This window comes from Carettochelys insculpta, chromosome 10 (genome assembly GCF_033958435.1).
Source record: "Carettochelys insculpta isolate YL-2023 chromosome 10, ASM3395843v1, whole genome shotgun sequence".
NCBI lineage: Eukaryota > Metazoa > Chordata > Testudines > Carettochelyidae > Carettochelys > Carettochelys insculpta.
Genome location: NC_134146.1, coordinates 11,771,385 through 11,792,415, shown reverse-complemented (window position 1 = coordinate 11,792,415; position 21,031 = coordinate 11,771,385). Strand labels below are relative to the sequence as shown.

The following is a 21,031-nucleotide window of genomic DNA, read 5'->3' as shown; positions in this document are numbered from 1 at the left end:
AACATGTCTACAGCTGTTGGGACACATGGCGACCACCACGTTTGTGGTACAGAATGCCAGGCTGCATATGTGAGGCCTGCAGCATTGGTTGGCAAGCATCTACAAACCAATAGTCCATACCATCCACAGGGCAGTATCGCCCCCAGCGGAGGTACGAAGGTCACTGGCGTGGTGGGCAGATCCCAAGAACTTGCTAGTGGGGGTGCCCTTCCGCTAACCACAAATTACGATTTTTCTTACGACAGACGCATCCCACATAGGATGGGGAGCGCACATCGGCAACAAAGTAACTCAAGGGCTATGGTTCCCCGTGGAAAAGACACTGCACATAAACATACTAGAGCTCAGAGCAGTATTCAATGTGTGCAGATGTGTTTGAAAATACCTGCACGGCAAAGTAGTCGGGATAAATACCGACAACACCTCCACCATGTTTTATATCAACCAACAAGGAGGGGCCAGATCTCTCACACTCTGCATGTAGGCGGTCCGGTTGTGGAACTGGTGCATTGTCAACAATATAACCCTAAAAGCCTCATACTTACCGGGTGTCAACAATGTGAAGGCGGACCAACTCAGCAGACTCTTTGCGCTCACGCACGAGTGGCAGATCCGTTCCGATCTGCTCTGACAAGTGTTCCACAAATGGGGGGTTTCCCCAAATTGATTTGTTTGCCACTCACAACAACAAGAAATGCCCTCAGTACTGCTCCAGAGCAGGCATAGGACAGGGATCCTTGGGGGACGCCTTCATGGTGCCATGGAAGGGACCTCTACTCTAGGTGTTCCCTCCCACAACACTCATCCACAAGGTTTTAGAGAAAGCCAAAAGGGAGAGAGCACACATGATACTCATAGTCCCAACCTGGGACCGACAGCAATGGTTCCCTCTGCTTCTGCGCATGTCATGCCGCCCGCCACTCCCCCTACCGGTAGTGCTGGGCCTTCTCACGCAGGCTCAGGGGTCCATAGTGCACCCACATCCTCAAGGACTCTGCCTACAGGCGTGGCTAATCCATGGCTTGGCGCCTTAGAGAGCACATGTTCGGAGGGAGTGAAACAAGTCTTGGAGTTCAGTCGAAGGAGTTCCACTAGAAGGACTTACGCGCAGAAGTGGAAACGATTTATCTCCTGGTGCTCTTCTAAGCAGTTAGCTCCTTTGGACGTCCCTATAACTGTAATTCTAGAATACCTGCTGGAGCTAAAACGAGACAGGCTCTCCCTATCCTCACTAAAGGTCCATCTCGCAGCTATATCAGCGTTCCAACACAAAGAGGAAGGGCCAACCATATTCGCCCATCCTGTTGTCACTCGGTTCCTAAAGGGGCTGGCAAACCTGTACCCCCCTCGGAAACCGCTACCACTGTCATGGAGCTTGGAATTGGTCCTCCACACGCTGTCGGGACCACCCTTTGAACCATTGGCCATGGTACCCCTCTGGTTACTTACCATGAAGACAACCTTCCTTCTCACGATTACGTCAGCCCGTAGGGTGAACGAACTTGCAGCAATAATGGCAACACCGCCCTGCACGGTATTCTCAAAGGAAGTGGTGATCTTACGATTACACCCAGCCTTCGTTCCAAAGGTTTCCTCAGAGTTCCACATTAACAAACCAATAGTATTGCCCTCATTTTATCCTAAGCCTCACAACTCCAGCAAGGAGGCACGGCTGCACCTACTAGATGTGAGGCGGGCGTTGGCCTTTTACATAGACAGAAGTAAGCTCTTCCGGAAAATGGACAGACTCCTGGTGTCCCTCGCACCCAGGTCGAAAGGGGAAGGCCTGTCCTCACAAAGGATTTCAAATCACATCGTATCCTGCATAAGACTGTGTTATGAGCTTCGTAAGACCCCTCTACTAGTTCCGCCCAGGGCTCGCTCCACCAGAGCGATGGTGGCATTGACGGCCTTCTTCAAGGGAATTGTGCTAAGAGATATCTGCAGAGCAGCCACTTGGTCATCTTACGACACCTTTGCCAAGCATTATGCCATGCACTGGGTGTTTGATGAGGATACACGCCTGTCAACAGCAGTCAAGGGCAAGCTGCACATAAATTGGGTACCCACCTCCTTTTTTGGGGTCACTGCTGGGTAGCCACCTACTGTGGAGCACCCACAGGGACCACTCGAAGAAGAAAGAGAAGTTACTCACCTGTGTAGTGATGATGGTTCTTCAAGATGTGTCCCCATGGGTGCTCCACTACCCACCCGTTCCTCCCCACTTAGGAGCTCTGTTTCATGTTTTTCAGAAGCATCCGGGGCGGTTGGTCACGGAACTGGCAGGGACCGGATCGCGCACGTGACCGAAAGCACGCGAAGGACCAACACGCATCGGCACATGCGCGACCCGATGGAGACTGCTGGAAATTTCCTATCTGCAGTGCCAGAGCAAGCCCAACACCTACTGTGGAGCACCCACGGGGACACAACTCGAAGAACCATCGTCACTACACAGGTGAGTAACTTCTCTTTCCCTCCAGTGCCTCTAGTCCACAGGGTCCTCCTCAAGATTTGGTCAGATGGGGTGTTGATTGTGGTGGCACCAGCATGGGCCCATCAGCGCTGGCACTTGACCCTCGTGCACCTGTCGATCCACAAGCTGATGACATTGCCAATCTGGCTGGACCTGTTGACGCAGCAGGAGGGGAGGCTGCAGCACCTCCTTCTCCAGTCACTGCACCTTACAGCATGGATGCTCCATGGCTGAGGGACTGGGAGCTGGCCTCTTCGGATCCAGTAAAGAAAGTATTGTTAAATAGTAGAAAACCCTCCACAAGGGTGAATTATTTGGCTAACTGGGAAAGGTTTTTGGTGTGGGTGTCTCACAGGGAGCTATCTCCCGCACAAGGCCCCATCCTGATGAGTTTAGGTTACTTTGGGATCTGACACTGGAGGGATTGTGTCTGTCCTTGGTTTGAGTGCACTTAGCTGCTGCTATCTCAACTTTCCACTCGGGTCATGGAAAGTCTGTGTTTTCTGACCCCATAGTTAAAAGGTTTCTGAAAGGGTTAGAAAGAATCAAGCCCCAGGTTCAGGCGCCACTGGCCCTGTGGGATCTCAATTGCATGTCAGCTGAGATTATAGGGGCCCCCTTTGATCCCTGCTGTTCAAAGGGGGGCCCCATAAGTTTAGCTAACACCTGTTCCCTGCTGTTTGAATTATAAAACAATGTTTTTGGTGGATGTTGCCTCAACCAGAAGGGTATCTGAGTTGCAGGCATGTTCAGTGGATCTCTTGTACACAGTATTTCACAAGGATAAGGTTAGGCTGAGACCTCACCCTGAGTTCTTAACCTAAGGTGGTCTCTGCATTTCACATTAACCAAGACATTTCCCTACTGGAATTTTACCCAACGCCTCATGCCTCCCCAAGTTAGTAATGTTTACACATCTTGGATGTTAGAAGGGTGCTGGCCTCCTATATGGATAGGACTAGGCCCTTTGGAAGAACGCAGCAACTGTTTCTGGTGGTAGCTGTTAGGATGGAGCATCCACTGGTCTCCTTCTGTGGGCTCCCACTCTGCACTGGCTTCTCCTTCCAGCGGACTGCTTCCTGGATAGTGACGTGCATCCAGGAGTGTTACAAATTCACTGGGGTTCCCCCTCCTCCTAGGGCTCACCACATGTCGTCCTCCTCCTAGGGCTCACTACACTAGGGTGTAGGCATCTTCTGTGGCGTTTTTGGCACAGGTGCTTATCCAGGACATCTGTAGGGCAGCTACCTGGTCCTCAATTCATAAATTTACAGAACATTATGCTTTGATGCAGCGTGCAAGGGAAGACGCTGCAGTGGGTAGGGCTGCCCTACATTCCTTTTGGGGCTCTGACCCCGCCTCCTAGGCACTGGCTTGCATTCACCCAAATTGGAATGCACATGAGCAATCACTTGAAGAAGCAAAGACACTTACCTGTTCTGTAACTGGTGTTCTTCGAGATGTGTTGCTCATGTTCATTCCAAAACCCTCCCGCATTCCCCACTGACGGAGTAGCCGGCAAGAAGGAACTAAAGGGGGAGGGGCAGTGCTTATATTGCTTACCATATCAGTGCCATTCCAGGAGGCACCACACTGACCTTATGGCTACCGGGAAGGGCAAAAAGCTAACACACACCCAACTTGGAATGGCCATAAGCAATATGTCTCAAAGAACACCAGTTACAGACCAGGTAACTGTCTTTTGGTGCTTATTAACTGTTACTGGAATGTAGAATAACCAATCTTTTTACTCAGAGCTATATGAACAAGGAATCCTAGATTCTGTGGGGGGGTTTTGTTTTTGGTCTTTTGTCTGCTACTGACAGTGCAACATCCAATATTTTGTGCAGATTGGAAACACCCTCACTCTGGTAAATGAATATGGCCAATTTATCTTCCTGGTGTGTTGAGGGGTTGTTATTACTGCTGGGAAAGTGCCATTTAAGTGGCACTACACACAAGTTTCAAACTATTTGTAACTCAGAAAAGGTCTTTTTTTAATTGACCACGTCCTTTTTCTGGCCCGATCCAGCAGAGAATTCAAGCATATACTTCAGTGCTTTGCTGAACAGGGACAGATTTAAGTCAATGCTCAGGATTTGTTGAATGAGGGCCTATATTTGCAAACCTATTCCTTTGGAGCAAGAAAATGATAACTGGCGTCTGACTAAAGCACTAAGGTGGCAATGAACCTTTACAAATTGTTTGTAAAATGTCTTTAAAATTTTGACTTGCCTACCCATCATTACTAGCACAAAACATCTACATTTACAAATTATGCATATATGGTAATCACTTATTTATAATTAAATAATTGCACAAAATGTGTAGTGGAAGAATGAGGAAAGCACATTCTATGATGCATAATTTGCAAGTAGAGGTAACAAAGGGGAAGAGTATAAATATTTAAAACAACAACAATGCAATCAAGTACCAAAATTTTTCAAGAAATTACTTTCCTGAATACATAATATGCTTAAGCTTAATATACCTTTTCCTCCACATTGCCTACATGCCAGTAATATGCTTCTGATGCTGTATCTAGAGTCTTCTATAACTGTGTGTTGATTCTTAGAAAAATCAACATATGCTGCTCAGAGAGCATGTTATCTGGTACTCAGAAAACCAAGACCATGGGGAATACCTGGAAAAAGGTGGTGCAAGACACTAAAGGGGGACAAATTTGGAAGTTGGCTTGGAAGAAGCATTCAACACGTACACTTGAAGCCGAAGGCAAAAGCTGCCCACCAATAGGCCCAGGGGAAGAATGATTGCAGAAGTATGGCTTGTGTGAAAGGTGTAAACATGTAAAAAACAAAAATAATTCAGCGTGTTCTTCTCTGACGGTATTAAAGACAAGCGGTTTTCTTTGCATGGTAAAAATATGGGGAGTGATCTGCAGCTAGGGTTAGATGGAATGTTGGCTCTGTAACCTGGAGGTGGCGCTCTTCACACACATTTGGATTTGCTGGAGGCAGTTTTGCTGCATCTAAATTTCACTAGATCCCCTTTTTTTGCTCTCTTTGCTGTTTTTGATTGGATTAAGTTTAGTACAGTTAAGAACATAAAAATGGCCATACTGGGTCAGACCAAAGGTCCATCCAGCCCAGTAGCCTGTCTGCCAAGAGTGGCCAGTACCAGGTGCCCCAGAGGGGGTGGACCGAAGTTGGGTAATGGGTGAAGCGGTTATGTTTCTCTTGTGCAAACTTAGGCAGGGGTGAAGAACCTACAGCCCATGGACTAGACCCGGCCTGCTGCTTACCTGGATCTGTCCACAAGGCTCAGGGCACCTCTAACCCTCCACAGCAGGGATCTCATGCTCCTCGTCTACAGCACCACCCCCTTGTGAGACTGGTGCATGAATGTCTCATCATTCATCAATGATCTAGAAAATGAGGTAAGCAGTGAGGTGGCAAAGTTTGCAGATGACACCAAGTTGTTCAGGACAGTCAAAACCAAAAGGGATTGTGAAGAACTACAAAAAGATCTCAGCAAACTGAATGATTGGGCAGCAAAATGGCAAATGAAATTTAATGTGGGTAAGTGTAAGGTAATGCATGTTGGAAAAAATAACCCAAATTACACGTACTACATGATGGGGTCAAATTTAGCTACGACAGATCAGGAAAGGGATCTTGGAGTTATAGTGGATAGTTCTCTGAAGACATCCACGCAGTGTGCAGCGGCAGTTAGTAAGGCAAATAGGATGTTAGGAATTATTAAAAAAGGGATCGATAATAAGACAAAAGATATCATACTTCCCCTATATAAAACTATGGTACGCCCACATCTTGAGTACTGCGTGCAGATGTGGTCTCCTCACCTCAAAAAAGATATATTGGCATTAGAAAAGGTTCAGAAAAGGGCGACTAAGATGATTAGGGGCTTGGAACGGGTCCCATATGGGGAGAGGCTAGAGAGACTGGGACTTTTCAGTTTGGAAAAGAGGCGATTGAGGGGCGATATGATAGAGGTATATAAAATCATGAATGGTGTGGAGAAAGTAAATATAGAAAAATTATTTACCTTTTCCCATAATACAAGAACTAGGGGACACCAAATGAAATTGATAGGTAGTAGGTTCAAAACTAATAAAAGGAAATTTTTCTTCACACAGCGCACAGTCAACCTGTGGAACTCCTTGCCGGAGGAGGCTGTGAAGGCCAGGACTCTATTAGGGTTTAAAAAAGAGCTTGATAAATTTTTGCAGGTTAGGTCCATAAATGGCTATTAGCCAGGGATAAAGTATGGTGCCCTAGCCTTCAGAACAAGGGCAGGAGATGGATGGCAGGAGATAAATCACTTGATCATTGTCTTCTGTTCTCCTTCTCTGGGGCACCTGGCATTGGCCACCGTCGGCAGATGGGATGCTGGGCTGGATGGACCTTTGGTCTGACCCAGTATGGCCATTCTTATGTTCTTATGTTCTTCTTATAATGTCGGCTCCCTGCTGCAGGGGTGAGAGGAGCCCCAAGCCTCTCCAGCCTGATCCAGGCAAGCCAGGGCTGGATTTGGCCTCTGAGCCCCTGCCTGCTGCCACTCGCCAATGCCCTGCTCCTCCTCCCTCCAGCTGGGGAATGGCAATGCAGAGAAGTGGCAACCTGGAGGCTTTTCCCCCACTGGCTGTGATTCTAGCCGGGGGAGGAGGCTAGTGACTGGAAGTGTGTGGGTGGGTGGGTGGAGACCCATGTCCCCCTGGGGTGCTGTGCTAGTAAGCACTTCCCCATTGCCTTCATACACCCCTCTTCCACCCATATCTACAACCTGCTTCTGCAACCTGCCTCCTGCTCCGACCCTCCAACCCATTCCTGCACCCTATATTCTGATCAGACTGTGTATCCCCAGCCCCATCCCTGAAGGGGAGTGAGTAGTCTGGGAATGGGACCAGAACCCTAGCTCATTGCTGACAATCCCCCAAGCCCCTGCCTGCTTCCTCGCTCTCCTTCCCACATGGACCCCCTCACCCCCAGCTTGTTCCTGCACTGTACCTCCTGCCCAGCTCTTGCAGCCCCCTTCCACACATTGAACCCCTCATTTTTGGCCCCACCCCCAGAACTTGGTGTATCCACAAAAATCTACCAGGCCCAGGCCTCCAAAAGAGTTAAGCTGGCCTGGGTGAAGCCCTGTAATTCTGCCCTCCTTCCTCCCTACCCTTCTTCATTTCCCTCACCCTGCCCCATGGGGCTGGAGTGTGAGTGGAGTGAAGTCAATATATTTTTTTCTTCTCAGTTGGTGGTCCCGTCAGTGAAGTGTTTGGGTTTTGGGTTTGTTTTTGCTTTTCACTTTTTTGTGCGACATCCCCACCCCCCACAAACTGATATTTCTGTGGGTAAGTGGTCCCCGACCCAAAAATGGTTCTTGCCTATCATTTAGAGCTTGATCCTTCTTGTGGATCCACGTCCTGCAAAGATTTAAAATAAGTAATTACAATTAAAGTAACACTTCATTTTAACATGGAAATGTTGGTTTAAACTCATATTTTCAAATTCTAAATCTGATTAGTTTATATGATGAGAGAACTTGCTCTATGGATGGGGAAAATCAATGGATGTGATTTATCTTGACTTTAGCAAAGCTTTTGATATAGTCTCCCACAATATTCTTGTCAGCAAGTTAAAGGAATGTGGATTGGATATATGGACGGTAAGATGGATAGAAAGCTGGCTAGAAGGTCGGGCCCAGTGGGTAGTGATCAACGGCTCGATGTTGGGATGGCGGTCGGTTTCTAGTGGAGTGCCCCAAGGTTCAGTTCTGGGCCCTGTTCTGTTCAACATATTTATCAGTGACCTGGATGAGGGGTTGGATCGCACCCTCAGCAAGTTTGTGGATGACACTAAGCTAGGGGGAGAGGTAGATACGCTGGAGGGTAGGGATAGGGTCCAGAGTGACTTAGACAAATTGGAAGATTGGGTCACAAGAAATCTGATGAGGTTCAATAAGGACAAGTGCAGAGTCCTGCACTTGTGCCGGAAGAATCTCAAGCATTGTTACAGGCTGGGGTCCGACTGGCTCAGTAGTAGTTCTGCAGAAAAGGACCTGGGAGTTGTAGTGGACGAGAAGCTGGACATGAGTCAACAGTGTGCCATTGTAGCCAAGAAAGCTAATGGCATATCAGGTTGCATCAAGAGGAGCGTTGCCAGTAGATCCAGAGACGTGATTATTTCTCTTTATTCGGCTTTGGTGAGGCCGCATCTGGAGTACTGTGTCCAGTTCTGGGCCCCCACTTATACGAAGGATGTGGACACTCTGGAGAGGGTCCAGCAGAGGGCGACCAAAATAAGTAGGGGGCTGGAGCATATGACCTATGAAGAAAGGCTGAGGGAATTGGGACTGTTTAGTCTACAGAAGAGAAGACTGAGGGGGTACTTGATAACAGCCTTCAACTTACTGAAGGGAGGTTGCAAAGAGGCTGGAGGGGGGCGGTTCACAGTGGTCACAGATGGCAGAACAAGGAACAATGGTCTCAAGTTGCAGTTGGGAAGGTCCAGGTTTAACATTAGGAAAAACTTTTTTCACTAGGAGGGTGCTGAAGCATTGGAATGGTCTACCAAGGGAAGTAGTGGAGTCTCCATCCCTGGAGATGTTTAAGTCTCGCCTCGACAAAGCCCTGGCTGGGCTGATCTGATGGGTTTGGTCCTGCCTAGGGGAGGGGGCTGGACTTGATGGCTTTTTAGGTCTCTTCCAGCTCTATTGTTCTATGATTCTAAGTAGATATTTTGTCTGCCCCACACCTTCAACCCACTTGAAAAATGCAGTTTTAGCCAACACGCAGCTGCTGTGGATAAGACAAAAATGTCTGTTCAATACCAGGAAGAAGTTACTGCTTAATTCAATGAGACATTTTCTATGTGTGCATCTGCCAAGTTGGTCTGTTTGAGATGAGACATTTTAAGTAGGTGGAATGGGCTCTGCCTGTCAATGGTAGCATTCAACAACACAGCACACTATATAGCTTATCTGTGCAGCTCAGCAATGCCTTAGATTGAATTCTGATATCTCAGACAAGACACTTAACCCCCCGTCCCCCTCAAATCTATGTATTTGATTTGTCAACTTTTTTTTTTTAACCTCTGTGCTGTATATCTGGGTCTGGACTGGAAAGTCTATACATCTGAAGAAGTGGGTCTGTCTCAGGAAAGCTCATCAGCTGATACATCCTTTTGTTAGTCTTTAAAGTGCTACGTGACTGCTGGTTTGTTTTGTTAGAATACAGACTAACAGGGCTACCTCTCTGTTACTCCTGCTGAAGGAGGTAATTGTTGAATTGTTTACCTCTCATGCTGGGGTCCTGGCACTGAACAGCATTTCCAGCAAGCCAGTGCCCCTTGCTTTGACTGTTTATTTTAATGGAGTTATTGGGAAAGACTTAACTTCAAGCAGTAGCTTGTAAAACAGCCATTTTAGTTACCTGTACTTATCATGTCACATGTGAGAGACGCTGAGGTACAGCGTGATCATCCCTGCCACTCACAGACAGGAGGAGGAGACTGTGATTGAATTCACCCTCTGCATTAACTACGTTTTCAGATTCCATGCAGGACCAATGGCCTACAGGAGATGGACACATTAGTTCCGCTTCTCTTATCCATCCAGGGGTTTTCAGGCACTCCCCAGTACATGCTGCCCAACACACCCATTAGCTGTGACGTAGTATCGGAAGGGGGTTTAACAACGTGAGGCTTTAAGAGGGCGCGCCTTACAACACAAGTCCTGTGGATTGCTGAGTAGTGCCCCAAATTAAAGGGATTCAGAAGTGAGACCATTCTAAGGGACCTGCTGCCTGTGACACTGGACTTTGTCCATCAGAGGGACCGTTAGGCCAAGTCTACACTAGCACTTCAGTGTAACTTGTCTGTTGGGTGTGGGACTATGCCACCGTCCTGCGCAATGCAAGCTACACAGACCAAAGTGCCACTTTGATGGTGAGGCAGCTTCTCCGACTGGTAGTTACCGTCTGTTATAGAGGTGGATTTATTATGCAGACCGGAGGTCTCTTCTCAGCACCCCATGTGCAGCAGCAGCTCAGCTACATGGGTGCAGTTGTGCCAATGTAGCACGTCTTGTATTGTCTCGCAGTAAAGCCTCACTGCTGTTCAGAAAGCGTCGGCCAGTGTTTGCCTTGAGCTTGGCCACATCGAACTTTGTGCTTTGATGTGTTTGTAGAGTTAGGGGAGCAAGTAGAACAAACAGAGGTGAGGGGCAAGGAATTCCCTGGTGTAGTCAGTCAGCACAGAGCATGTTCTCTCAAGTTTTGTTCACTGCGTGTGGTAATATATGACCTAGGATGGGCAGAAACAAGCACAAGTGCTCCTGGGTCCGTAGGTTGATTCACATTAATTAGGTTATTTTTAGTGTTAATTGACCTACATAAAAAATCATACTTGGGGGTTTTGTACACTTATCTATGCTCTGCCTAGGATTGGTTTGTTTCCCTTCTGTACAGTCTACTTCCCTCTCTTTTGTGGGAGTGGGACTGTCACACTGCCACACATTATGGGGGAAACCCCTTTATGTAACGAAACCTTACAAAAGCATCAGATGGGTTGGGTAGCTTAGAGAGATGTATTGCCTGGAATTACCTTAGCCTTTAATTCTCACAAGCAGGAGCACTCCTCCCACTTGTTTTCTGGTCAGAGAGGTTCTTGTGTCAGTTGGGTGTGGAAATGAGCCACCCTCCGGCACTATGTAAGGGGATGGGAGTGGGGAGATGGAATTTCAGCTCCTGGGGCTGCCTGCCGAGGGTGCAATCCAACCCCTCATCCAGGTCACTGATAAATATATTGAACAAATAGGTAAATGGGCAACAATCCAGTGGCAACACAGGACACACCACCAAGAGCTCTGATAGATCAGTAAGCCATACTTCAGTACCAGGTAAGAGAATTATAAATCTCAGAGAGAAACATGATGTGATTGGAACAAACAGTGACCATTCTGTAAAGCAAACCAGTGCCTCATTAATCTAGAATGAGTTTGTGTCAAAAAAAAGAAAAAGTGGATAAAGGAAAAATCTATTGATAGTATTTTTTAACTTGGATTTTGTCAAAAATTTTCTGAAAGTCCTTCATGAGGCTTTGATGGAGACTAAGTAGTCCAGGGATGAGAGGTGAAGTATCATGTTTAGATCTAGACAGAATAAGAAAAGAGCCAATTTTCAGTATAGTAAGAGTCACACCTAACTAAGGCAATATCTACACTAGATGTATCAGTCAACTGCTGATGTGCAATTTTAGCTACACCATTTCTCCAATCGACCTTCCTTAATGCTCACTGCTCACAAGGAGTTCCAAGAATGACTTTAACCCCAGAAAGTGCCATTTCATGTGTGCATGAAACAGAACTCTGAAAGATCAGAGTGAGCTGGTAGCTCAGTGGTTTGAGCAGTGGCCTACTAAACCCAGGATTGTGAGCTCAATCCTTGAGCGGGCCATTGAGGTATCTGGGTCAAATAGACTTTTTAAAAAAAAAAAAAAAAAAAAGGGCAGGATGGTGCTTGGCCCTGCCAAAAGGGTGGGGGACTGGACTCAATGGCCTGCAGAGGTCCCTTCCAGTTCTATGATGTGTGTATCTTCTGCAGCAGTACAGACATAGGCTGGCTATAACTAATGGCTGAGACAGGGAGGGGGTAAGCAGTGAAACTTTGTAAATGATGCAATTATTTAAGCTAGTCAAGAAGACTGAGGATATCTAGAGGGACCCAAGCAAAGCAAAGTGAATGGGCTACTGCATGGTGGAGAATGCTCAGCAGTGAGAAATGTAATGCATGCTAGAAGCAATAATGTGAATTACTCACACACCTCTTAGGAAATAAACCGAGGTTATACTGAGCAGTACGACAGAGACCAGAGAAAACAAAAGGCAACAGGAAGAAACTGGAAAGGGTGTATTCCTTGTCATCTGCAGTAAATAGTGGCTCTTTCATCTCACTGCATTTTCAGTCTGGTAACGGGGTAACCATACAACTGTCCTTAATGGTAATGGAATTCTTGTTGCTGAATCTCTGAATGCTGCACTGGAACTTGACATCCAGTGGCCTCTGTCGGGAAGCAGAGATTGTAGTTCAGACTATTTAAAAAGGTAAGAAAATCTACGTAAGTGTTCCTTGCGTGTTCCACCTCTGTTCCCTGGCTGAGCGAATGGCCCATCAGGCTTGGAACATCTAGGCTCCATGGAACCACTGGCTCAACTCCTAGCAGGGAGGTAAGCTACTTATTTACTCTACCTCCCCCAGCCTGTGGGGGGAAAAGACTGTTTCCACGGCAGGAGTGGGACACATTGCAGTTTTCACGCTGATCATTTTTGGTAACCTTTTAAACAATAATATGAAAGAAAGATGCAACATGAGGAGGCAGCTGGGCCATGTATGTGGCAGTTGCTTTCTGAAGCTGAAAAGAGTTTTATAGAAATGATTCAAGCACTGAAGAAACTTCTTTAGAGAGAACAGTGAGAAGTCCCATGGCACAGATATTTTGGAGCATAAGCTTTCATGGGCAAAGACCTGCTTCATCATGAGAGGGATGCTTTAGAGGGCGGGAGAGATCTAAAGAGCTCCACTGGTTTAGTTTAAAAAATAATTGAACGAGAGGTGACCATTACTTCATATTTACATATCTTCGCAGAGAAAAAATACCTGGTACCAAAGGGCTCTAAACTAGTAGAGAAGGGCAAGCCAAGAACTAACTGCTGGAAGCTGAAGCCAGATAAATAAGACCCTTAACTCTTTTCTGCATCCTCTGCCAGTTCTCCACATTCTCTTTAAAATGAGAACACCACACTGGACCCAGTATTCCAGAGTCAATCACATCAATGATGTGTGCAGCAGCACAGTCACAGACAGTGACACAGAATTTGAAGCCAGTAACAGAGGTGGCTTTCACTCTGGTAAGCTTGAAATTGTAGCCACTAAAGCCAAATGCATGCTGGTGTCACAGCACATTACAAAATGTATTCAAAAGGCTATAGAATAGTACATGGAACTATAATTCAGGTACAGAAAAGCAGATTAAATTCTCAGAGGAAGGAAGCATGTGAGAAGCAGGGAGTTCTAGGGGCCGGTGGAGCCTGGTCACCAGAATATTTCTGGCCAAGGGGCTTGGTTCCAACAAATTTTGGGGCTGGATGTCTTCCCCCAGCCCTGCCTGCACCCAGAACCCAACTCCCTCCCAGAGCTTGCAACCTTCCCCCCCCCCCATGGAGCCTTAGGTGCTTGGGGGGGGCATGGAGGGAGTTTGGGTGCAGCTGGGAGGGTGCAGTCTCTGGGCGTTCTTAGGATCACCAAAATTTCTGCCAACCTGCCACCCATGGAAGGAAAATCTTGGAATTAAGATGCTGGCCTGACACTGAGTGGAGTCAATACGCGGCTCTGCTGTATGTGCCCTCTGTAACTGCACAAAGTCTAAGTGCTTCAGGCCCCTATCTGGACAAAGGGTTGGAGGGCTGGCTTAGCGCTCATAGTGGAAGAGGTGAGGTCTGGGCCATTCAGACCTAGAGCCAGGCCGTGCTCCTACCCCACAGCCCCCAATGTCTTCCACAGTGCACCATGTGCCACGCTGGCAGCAAGTAAAAGGGCGTGGGACTCCTGTAACTAAAGGGCAGCAGCCAGAGGCTTGATGGGTGTTGTACAGCACCTAGCACAATGAGGCCCCATCAGGACTCAGGCAACTGGGCCATAATACAAAACAATTGGTATTAGGAAGGTTAATTGAAAGGAGTAACTGCGGGAGAATGTGAAGGCTGTGCAAGCCAAGGAAATATTTCAGGTGCCAGGAGAGAGTTTGAACAATCCCTGCAATTTTTTTTCCGTAGAAGGCACTCTGGCCAAAAAATAAACTCATGCACATAAAATCAATTGCAATCGTTTGTATTCCTTATCAGCAAAAACAAGAAGTCCTGTGCATCTGATGAAACACATCTTTGCCCCCTAAAGCTTATGCTCCAATAAATCTGTTCGTTTATAAGGTGCCACAGGATGACTTGTTTTTGCAGCTGAAGACTAAGATGGCTACCCCTCTGATGCCTTATCACTTTTCATACCTTTAAAAATCTTATGTCTTGGTGTTGGACAAACTTCTGGGAAGCTTGAAATGAAATTTGTTTATCTGTTGTTGTTGTTGGAGGGGTTCCCCCCACCCCTGGTGCTTTGTGTTCATCCTGGTCTGTTTCTCTAGGGACTGCTTCTGCCTACTTGCCTATTGATTTTGATATCTTTTATTCCTTTATTTTAATTGAGGTAATTAAAACATCTGGTTGTAGGGAAAACACAAGAGAATTATACAAACTGGCTAACATGATTAAGGAAATGGTAGGTCAAGTTTAGAATATAGCACTTGATTATGAACCTTTTAAGTCATGACTAAGTTCTATATCCTGCCCAGGCTACAGGTATTCAAAAGTACCTGAAGGTATTTCCACTATAAGAATGTTTGACTCATCAGAACTATCCTGCTGTAACAAGGATCAGGTCTTTCCTGCAACAGGTGGGAGTAACTCAACTACACTAAAAGGGGAAAGGAGAGAGAGAACACCTCCATCCTTAGCTAAGCCTTCAACTGCATATCAAACAGCCCCTCTTTTGTGGGCTGCTGCTCTTTCTTTTACAATGCAGTGTGGTTTCAGATCAGAGAGCACGTTTATTCTTTCCCACTCCAAAGTAATAGAAAGGCAGTGTATGGGGGCAGGGGGGGGACTTGAAAAGGACTACACTGATTTTCTTATTCTTTACTTTTTTTCATCAGAGCTGCTGGAAACCTTCCCTTTCCCCTCCCCAAAACTCACCTCTTCCTGCCTTTGTCAAGGAAGTGCTAGCTCTGACACCTTTACAGTAAGGTACAGAAATGCAAATTTAGAAATCCAGCAACATATAACGAGGATGTAAAAGTTCTGAGAACCTAATCTGTGGATCTTAAAAAAAATCCCCCAATTTAGCACATTTCTAAAATGCTTTTGACACTTTTTGGGCTAATTCCATTGCTTTAGTCCACTTGATTTTTCTCAGAATTATGAAAAAGCAAAAGGAGATTTCCTTCCCTCCAGAAAGGGTGCAGTACACACTTGGTTTCTGTTGATGTTAATTATACCCAGGTGTTCTGGTTTTATTACAAGCACAGACAGAAGGCCTTATTTTAACCTGTCTAAAAAGAAAACCTCCTCCCCTTCTTACTGTTTTGTGCATTTATTGTGGACACAACTTCTCCACTAAAATAATTTAAGTAGCACACTGGGCACTTGTATGGCTGCAGAGCTAGTATGTCACTCAGTGTTGCTAAAAACAGATATGCAGTGGAGATATAGATGAGGTTTACAAAAAGCCACATTCTGTGAGAATTATAAAAAGTAGCATTCTGGAGTAGACTAAATATGTAGCAGGCAGCACTATCCCCTTCCAGCTTAAGCAAAATGTGGAACATGCAAGATGATCAGGATTGTGGTGTGGGATATAAATAGCATAGGCATGCATGGGGTTAGAGAATCACAGCACAGCTTGGACCTCTGTAATCCAGAACATGCATCTGGCAACATCTATAATCCAGCATGATTTCACTTAGCTGGATGCCCACTGATCATGGTTGTGGCCAAGTTTCCCACAGTCCCATAAAGCTTGTTTACAGTTACCAGTCCTGGCTCTGTGTTCCAGTTATCCATAATTTACCCCACAATGTCTGAGTCCAGTAAGCAGTGGAAGTGTTGGCAACCATACCAGACAACCTTGACAAATTCTCCCATGCAGGACCAGTCAGGCTCAGAGGGTGATGGATCAGAGAGAGTCAACCTGTGTTTACCCTCTAGCTTCCTTGTAAGACACAGCTGTCCTGTAGCACTTTAAAAACTAACAATTTATTAGGTGATGAGCTTTCATGGGGCAGACTCACCTGTGCTCCATGAAAACTCACCCCCTAATAAATTATTTTGTTAGTCTTCAAAGTGCTACATGACTGTATCCTAACAAAACAAACCAGCAGATGAATAAGGCTGCCTCTCCATTACTCTCCATCTAGTGTCATTTACAAAGATAGACCCCCCTGGAAATGACTTTCAGCAGCTACACAATCCACCTCTGAACTGAAGGTGGCATTTTTTGATGTTGACTCTTCACCATGTTTCCATCACACAAGTGTCAGGATTTGCACTTTGCTTTCACAGGGCCTCAGAACAGCCCTAACCAAGGGTCTTTTTCATCTCATGGAAATGAAACCAAGCTGAGCTGCCCCTGCAGTTCCCAGAGGCTGCATACTTGGAGCTGGAGGACAGTTGCTCATGGGGGTGGCTAGACATGGATTACCAGAGGTGAAAATGCTGAGACACATGAACATGCACAGCTTCACCAGAAGTGCCTCAATGACTTAAGGCTCTAAGCTCAGGCAAGCTCATGCAACCTAAGTTCAGTTATATACCTTCTTCTTAGTTAATGGCCCCTGCTGCTTACTGTACACCTCTTAACTACCTGACATCCAGCAAGCTCAGAAAGGATGAGCAGCCTTCATCTCAGTGGTGTGCTGGCTGGTGAGGCCTGGTCCAGGGCTTTAAAACACTGGACATGTTTGTTGCTGTGAGGAAAGAGCCTGTGGTTTTACCTTCCTCTCAAGAGCATAGTACAAATGAACTGCTTTGTAGAAGCTAAAAATAGGGCCAAATGTTAGCAGTGCTTTGTGAACGCTCGGATACCAGTACAAGTGAGCAGAGGCTGAGAACTGGAGGACAAGGCCTTTTTCTAACAAAATCTGGAATCACATTCACTCTGTGAAATGCCGGTTTCCTGGCGATGTCTTTTGTGCTTAAGGTGTTACTTTTAGTTGACCGGTACGTGCCCCTACTTCCATCTACATATCAAAACATCAATCTCCCTCTCTTAAGCAGAAAGGTCCTTACAGGCAGTACTCTCACCTCCCTTTGAGAGATGCTGCCTGTTTGCTAGTTCAAAGGCAGTCAAGAATTTTAGCACAACTGGGGAAAACAAACAAAACTTGTACCCAGCTGTGAATGAAAACTCCACATCAGATAATTTAAAGAACTTTACAAAGCAATAATTGGTCTACCAATAATTCAGGTAGCCGATTTTATTATTCCATTGGGTCATTAACAAAGCAAATTCCACAGCTAATTCCCCCTGTACTTATTTTGCTTCCTCTAAGTTTTTTCTACGCTCAACCATCTCCATGGACCAAGGAAGCAATACCACAATACTTTTCCTGTTGCAATGACAACTCTGTGAAAGGTAGTTTGGTATAAATAGCTTGTATCTTCCAAAAAGAGGAACACTGAGGTGCAGGAGGTTGTATACAGGAATGCTGATGCTCCAGAAGCATTTTCTTTGTGAAGGAAATTTTCAAATGTATTTCACACTTCAACACCTGTCAGTCCTTAGCAGGAAAAAAACCCATACAGGTAAAGAGCCCCAAGTAGAGCACCTGCCTAGTGTGAAAGTTAGAGGTACAGCTTTACAAAAGACTTCAAACAAGCTGAGTAGTTGCAGACAGCCATATAACCACACTTAGGAATTTTACGGTTCTAATGTCAACCTACACCACCACCACCCTTAACTATCCTAAGAATCTTTCAGTATTCAGCAAACCCATTCAAATTCCAATACTTGAGCAAGCAATCCTTAGTACAAGAATTAAGTGCTAAATTACCAGCATTGTTTCCATAACCAATACATGTGTTAATAGCAAACATGGAATTAGTTTTAATTTTAAAGTGGTTAGAAGTGTCACCCTCCAAAATACATGCAATCATTTGTGAATTCAGTATTTTTATTAGAGATTAAAAATAAAACATCTGACACCCTAATATACAGTCAAACTCAGATGTGCTAAAAGCAAAATGTGCACAAAACACTCACTTCTAAAAAGGCACCCTGCCACCAATATTTTAAATGCTTGTCTAATCCCAAATGATCTCTCATTTACTCTTCCTTCACTGAAGGCAAGATTTTAAACCACTAAATAATAAAGATAAAAACCACACCAATCCCTTTCAGGGATCTTCACTATCACTATAATGCTTAAAATTGTGCATGCACACTTAAGTCCTATACCTCTGGTTGAGTTAACCACCAAGACAAAAAATGCACAAGGGCTTTTCCTTAAAGGCAGTGATAGTCAGGCCATTTATAAGAGCCAAGAGAAAAAGACAAGCCTGTGAAAAACCACTGTGTCTCCCCAAAAGAGCTTTGCTACAAAATGATCTTTCTTCCTTCTACCCTCCCATGTACTCTCAAACTGCCTAAAACCACCCCCACCTCACCGAACATCTCACTCACAAATGGATGAAGCGTCTACACACTGAGCAATTAACCTGCCAGGGTCTGGCAGTGTAAGAGTGCCATCTCGGAAGTCCTGGAGCACAGCAAAGTGAGACACAGCCGCATGCCCCATCTGCGAGCCCCACCATCCATTCCAACGGCTGCAAGGAGAAGAGTGCTCCTATTCGCCCCACACTAGGTAGGTTTTCGTTAATTCCTGTGCAGTTCTCTTATTTACCAAGGTCTCCACATAGACTTGGAAAAGGCTGCGGCAGGCCCGCTGCGCGTCCGGGAAGGGTCCAGTTCAGCTGGGGAGGTCAGGCTTTGCTCGGCCTCGGTCTCCTCCAGATCAGAACAGGTCTCTTCACTGGAGGAAGGGGAAAGAAGAGCTGAGGTGGGGCTGGCCAGGCTCAGAGCCCCCGGGGGCACTGCTGCCAGCTGGGCGAGCCCCTCAATGCCGGGCCAGGGGCCGATGGGCGGTTCCGCCAAGAGGTCCGCAATCAAGTCCTGGAAGCTGCCCTCGTTGAGCGGCATGGACTCCAGCAGGTGGTTGAGCAGCTCGGCGGCGACGGTCGGGTCGATGCCCGGGTAGCTGGAGACGAAGGTATGGACCTCGTGCATGCACTGAATGTAGCCGGCTGCAAAGCGCTCGCTGGCCTCCCGCTGCAGCTGGTCACTTTCTGCAGCCGCCGCTGGCCCCAAAGAAACACACACAGCCGGCGTCAAAGGGGGCCCAGCCCGCCGCGGCCGGGCCGGACCGGACCAGGCCCGCCCCCCGCCCCCCGCCCGGGCACTCACCGAGGGCCCGGCTCTGCAGCACGCCCTGTACCCGCTGCACGGTCCGCTCCAGCACCTCGGCGTTCTCCAGCTTGGCCTGAAACTGCCGCGGCGGCGAGAGAAAGAGCGCAGCCGTCAGCCCGCGCCGGCCCCGGCCCCCAGCCCCAGCCCCAGCCCCAGCCCCAGCCCCAGCCCCAGCCCGCCGCCGCCGCCGCCGCCTACCTCCGCGTCGGCCAGCAGGAGCCGCAGCTCCTGCAGACTCTCGTTAATCCGCGCCCGTCGCTTCTTCTCCACCAGCGGCTTCCTGGCCTGGGGGCGGAAAGGGGAAAGACGCGTTGCACCTACCGCCACCGCCCCGCCCCCGCCGCCGGCCCCCAGCCGCCCCGGCCCCCCGCTCACCCTCCTGTCCCCCCTCGCCTCGCAGAAATCCTCCTCCTCGCGGCCGGGCCGACAGGACGGAGCCATGGCGGAGCCGGCGCAGAAGCCGCGGGCGGAGGCGAGCAGCTGGCGAGCGGTGCGCACCGGCGCCCCCGCGCGTCTGTGCTCCCCCGCCCCCTCCAGGCGCCGCCGCTCCCCAGCTCTACTTATAGCCTCTGATTTGCATGTCAATGAGACCATTGGTCCTGCCGAGCCGGGAGAAGCCGAAGGTTTGGGCGAACCGACCAATGAGAGACCGGCGCTTTGTCTGTCCGGCGGCGTTCTGAGCCTCCGCCAGTGCGGCGGGAGGGGGCTGGAGGGCTGGGGCAGGGCATGGGGCTCCAGACTGGATGGCGTTGGTTGGGGTCTTCCCCCGCCTGTTCCTCTTTTGTTTTTTGGTCTCGTTTGTAGCGGGACTCCGCCGTATTGGAACACACGCGGCGTCCAGCTGTACAGGGGATGGGATTCACTCAACTCCAGCAGGGCGTTGCTGGGCTGTAAGCGGTGCCCTTGTTGCCAGGGTGGCTGAGACGTGATCAGGGATGGGAACACTGGTGCCAATTCACGTTTGTGGGGAGTGGGGGGCGGGGGAAGCAACTACCTTTCTTGTCCCCACCCGGCTCTACATGGATCATGGGTCTCTCTGGGCCTGGGATGCTGCTCTCTGTTAGCTGCACAGGGCCACCACCATGGATCAATTTCTTGAAAGACTATGGTGTGTTCCACCCAACAGGAAGGGAGGTCCTATGCTCCATGTTGCAGCACCCTTTGGCCTCAGTGTAGGGCTGTATTGATGTCATATGTGATTGTTTAAAATGGTTAGGTGCAGGGAGCTTTCCCCAGGTTTGGAGTCGATGGAACTTCAAGCAAATGCAAACGTTGTCGGGGTGGGGGGGAGCAGTAGCTGTCCCCCCCTCTCCAGTAATTGTCACCAAATGTAGAAAGTAGGACAGTGAGAAGTTTATGTCCACCACCTCCCAATGTGCTCCTTGGACAGCCTAATATCGATGATGGGTGATACACTCAGTGTTTGGCATATGTAGTGCTAATACCTGATACTCTAGTTTAAATAAATGTAGAACACGTTGTTGTGTCCTTCGGGGTGTAACTTCTGTCTTGAG

General features: G+C 47.6%; 1 protein-coding gene across 3 annotated transcripts; it reads right to left on the bottom strand.

Annotated features, from left to right (window-relative positions):
- Positions 1-12,398: 12,398 nt before the first annotated feature.
- On the bottom strand, positions 12,399-20,030 carry LOC142018316 (transcription cofactor HES-6-like). 3 transcript variants are annotated; one of them, XM_075004027.1, is made up of 5 exons: positions 19,893-20,030; positions 19,716-19,802; positions 19,515-19,596; positions 18,955-19,408; positions 12,399-12,512 (listed from the first exon to the last, which is right to left on the bottom strand). In XM_075004027.1, coding segments are annotated over exons 1-5 (690 nt in total). In that variant the 5' UTR covers positions 19,959-20,030; the 3' UTR covers positions 12,399-12,511. The 3 variants fall into 3 exon arrangements, with proteins under 3 accessions (XP_074860128.1, XP_074860126.1, XP_074860127.1); XM_075004025.1 differs by having other exon boundaries at positions 12,430-12,541; XM_075004026.1 differs by having other exon boundaries at positions 12,430-12,541; positions 18,955-19,396.
- Positions 20,031-21,031: the final 1,001 nt, after the last annotated feature.

Excerpts from the sequence above, each read along its gene's own strand:
- LOC142018316 (XM_075004025.1), bottom strand. The coding sequence starts at position 19,958 with ATGGCTCCGTCCTGTCGGCCCGGCCGCGAGGAGGAGGATTTCTGCGAG. Across the intron at positions 19,409-19,514 it reads GCTGCAGAGCCGGGCCCTCG|CGGCGGCTGCAGAAAGTGAC; the intron begins GTGAGTGCCCGG and ends CTTTGGGGCCAG. Across the intron at positions 12,542-18,954 it reads AAGTCTATGTGGAGACCTTG|TCTGAACTACAATCTCTGCT; the intron begins GTAAATAAGAGA and ends CTTTTTAAATAG.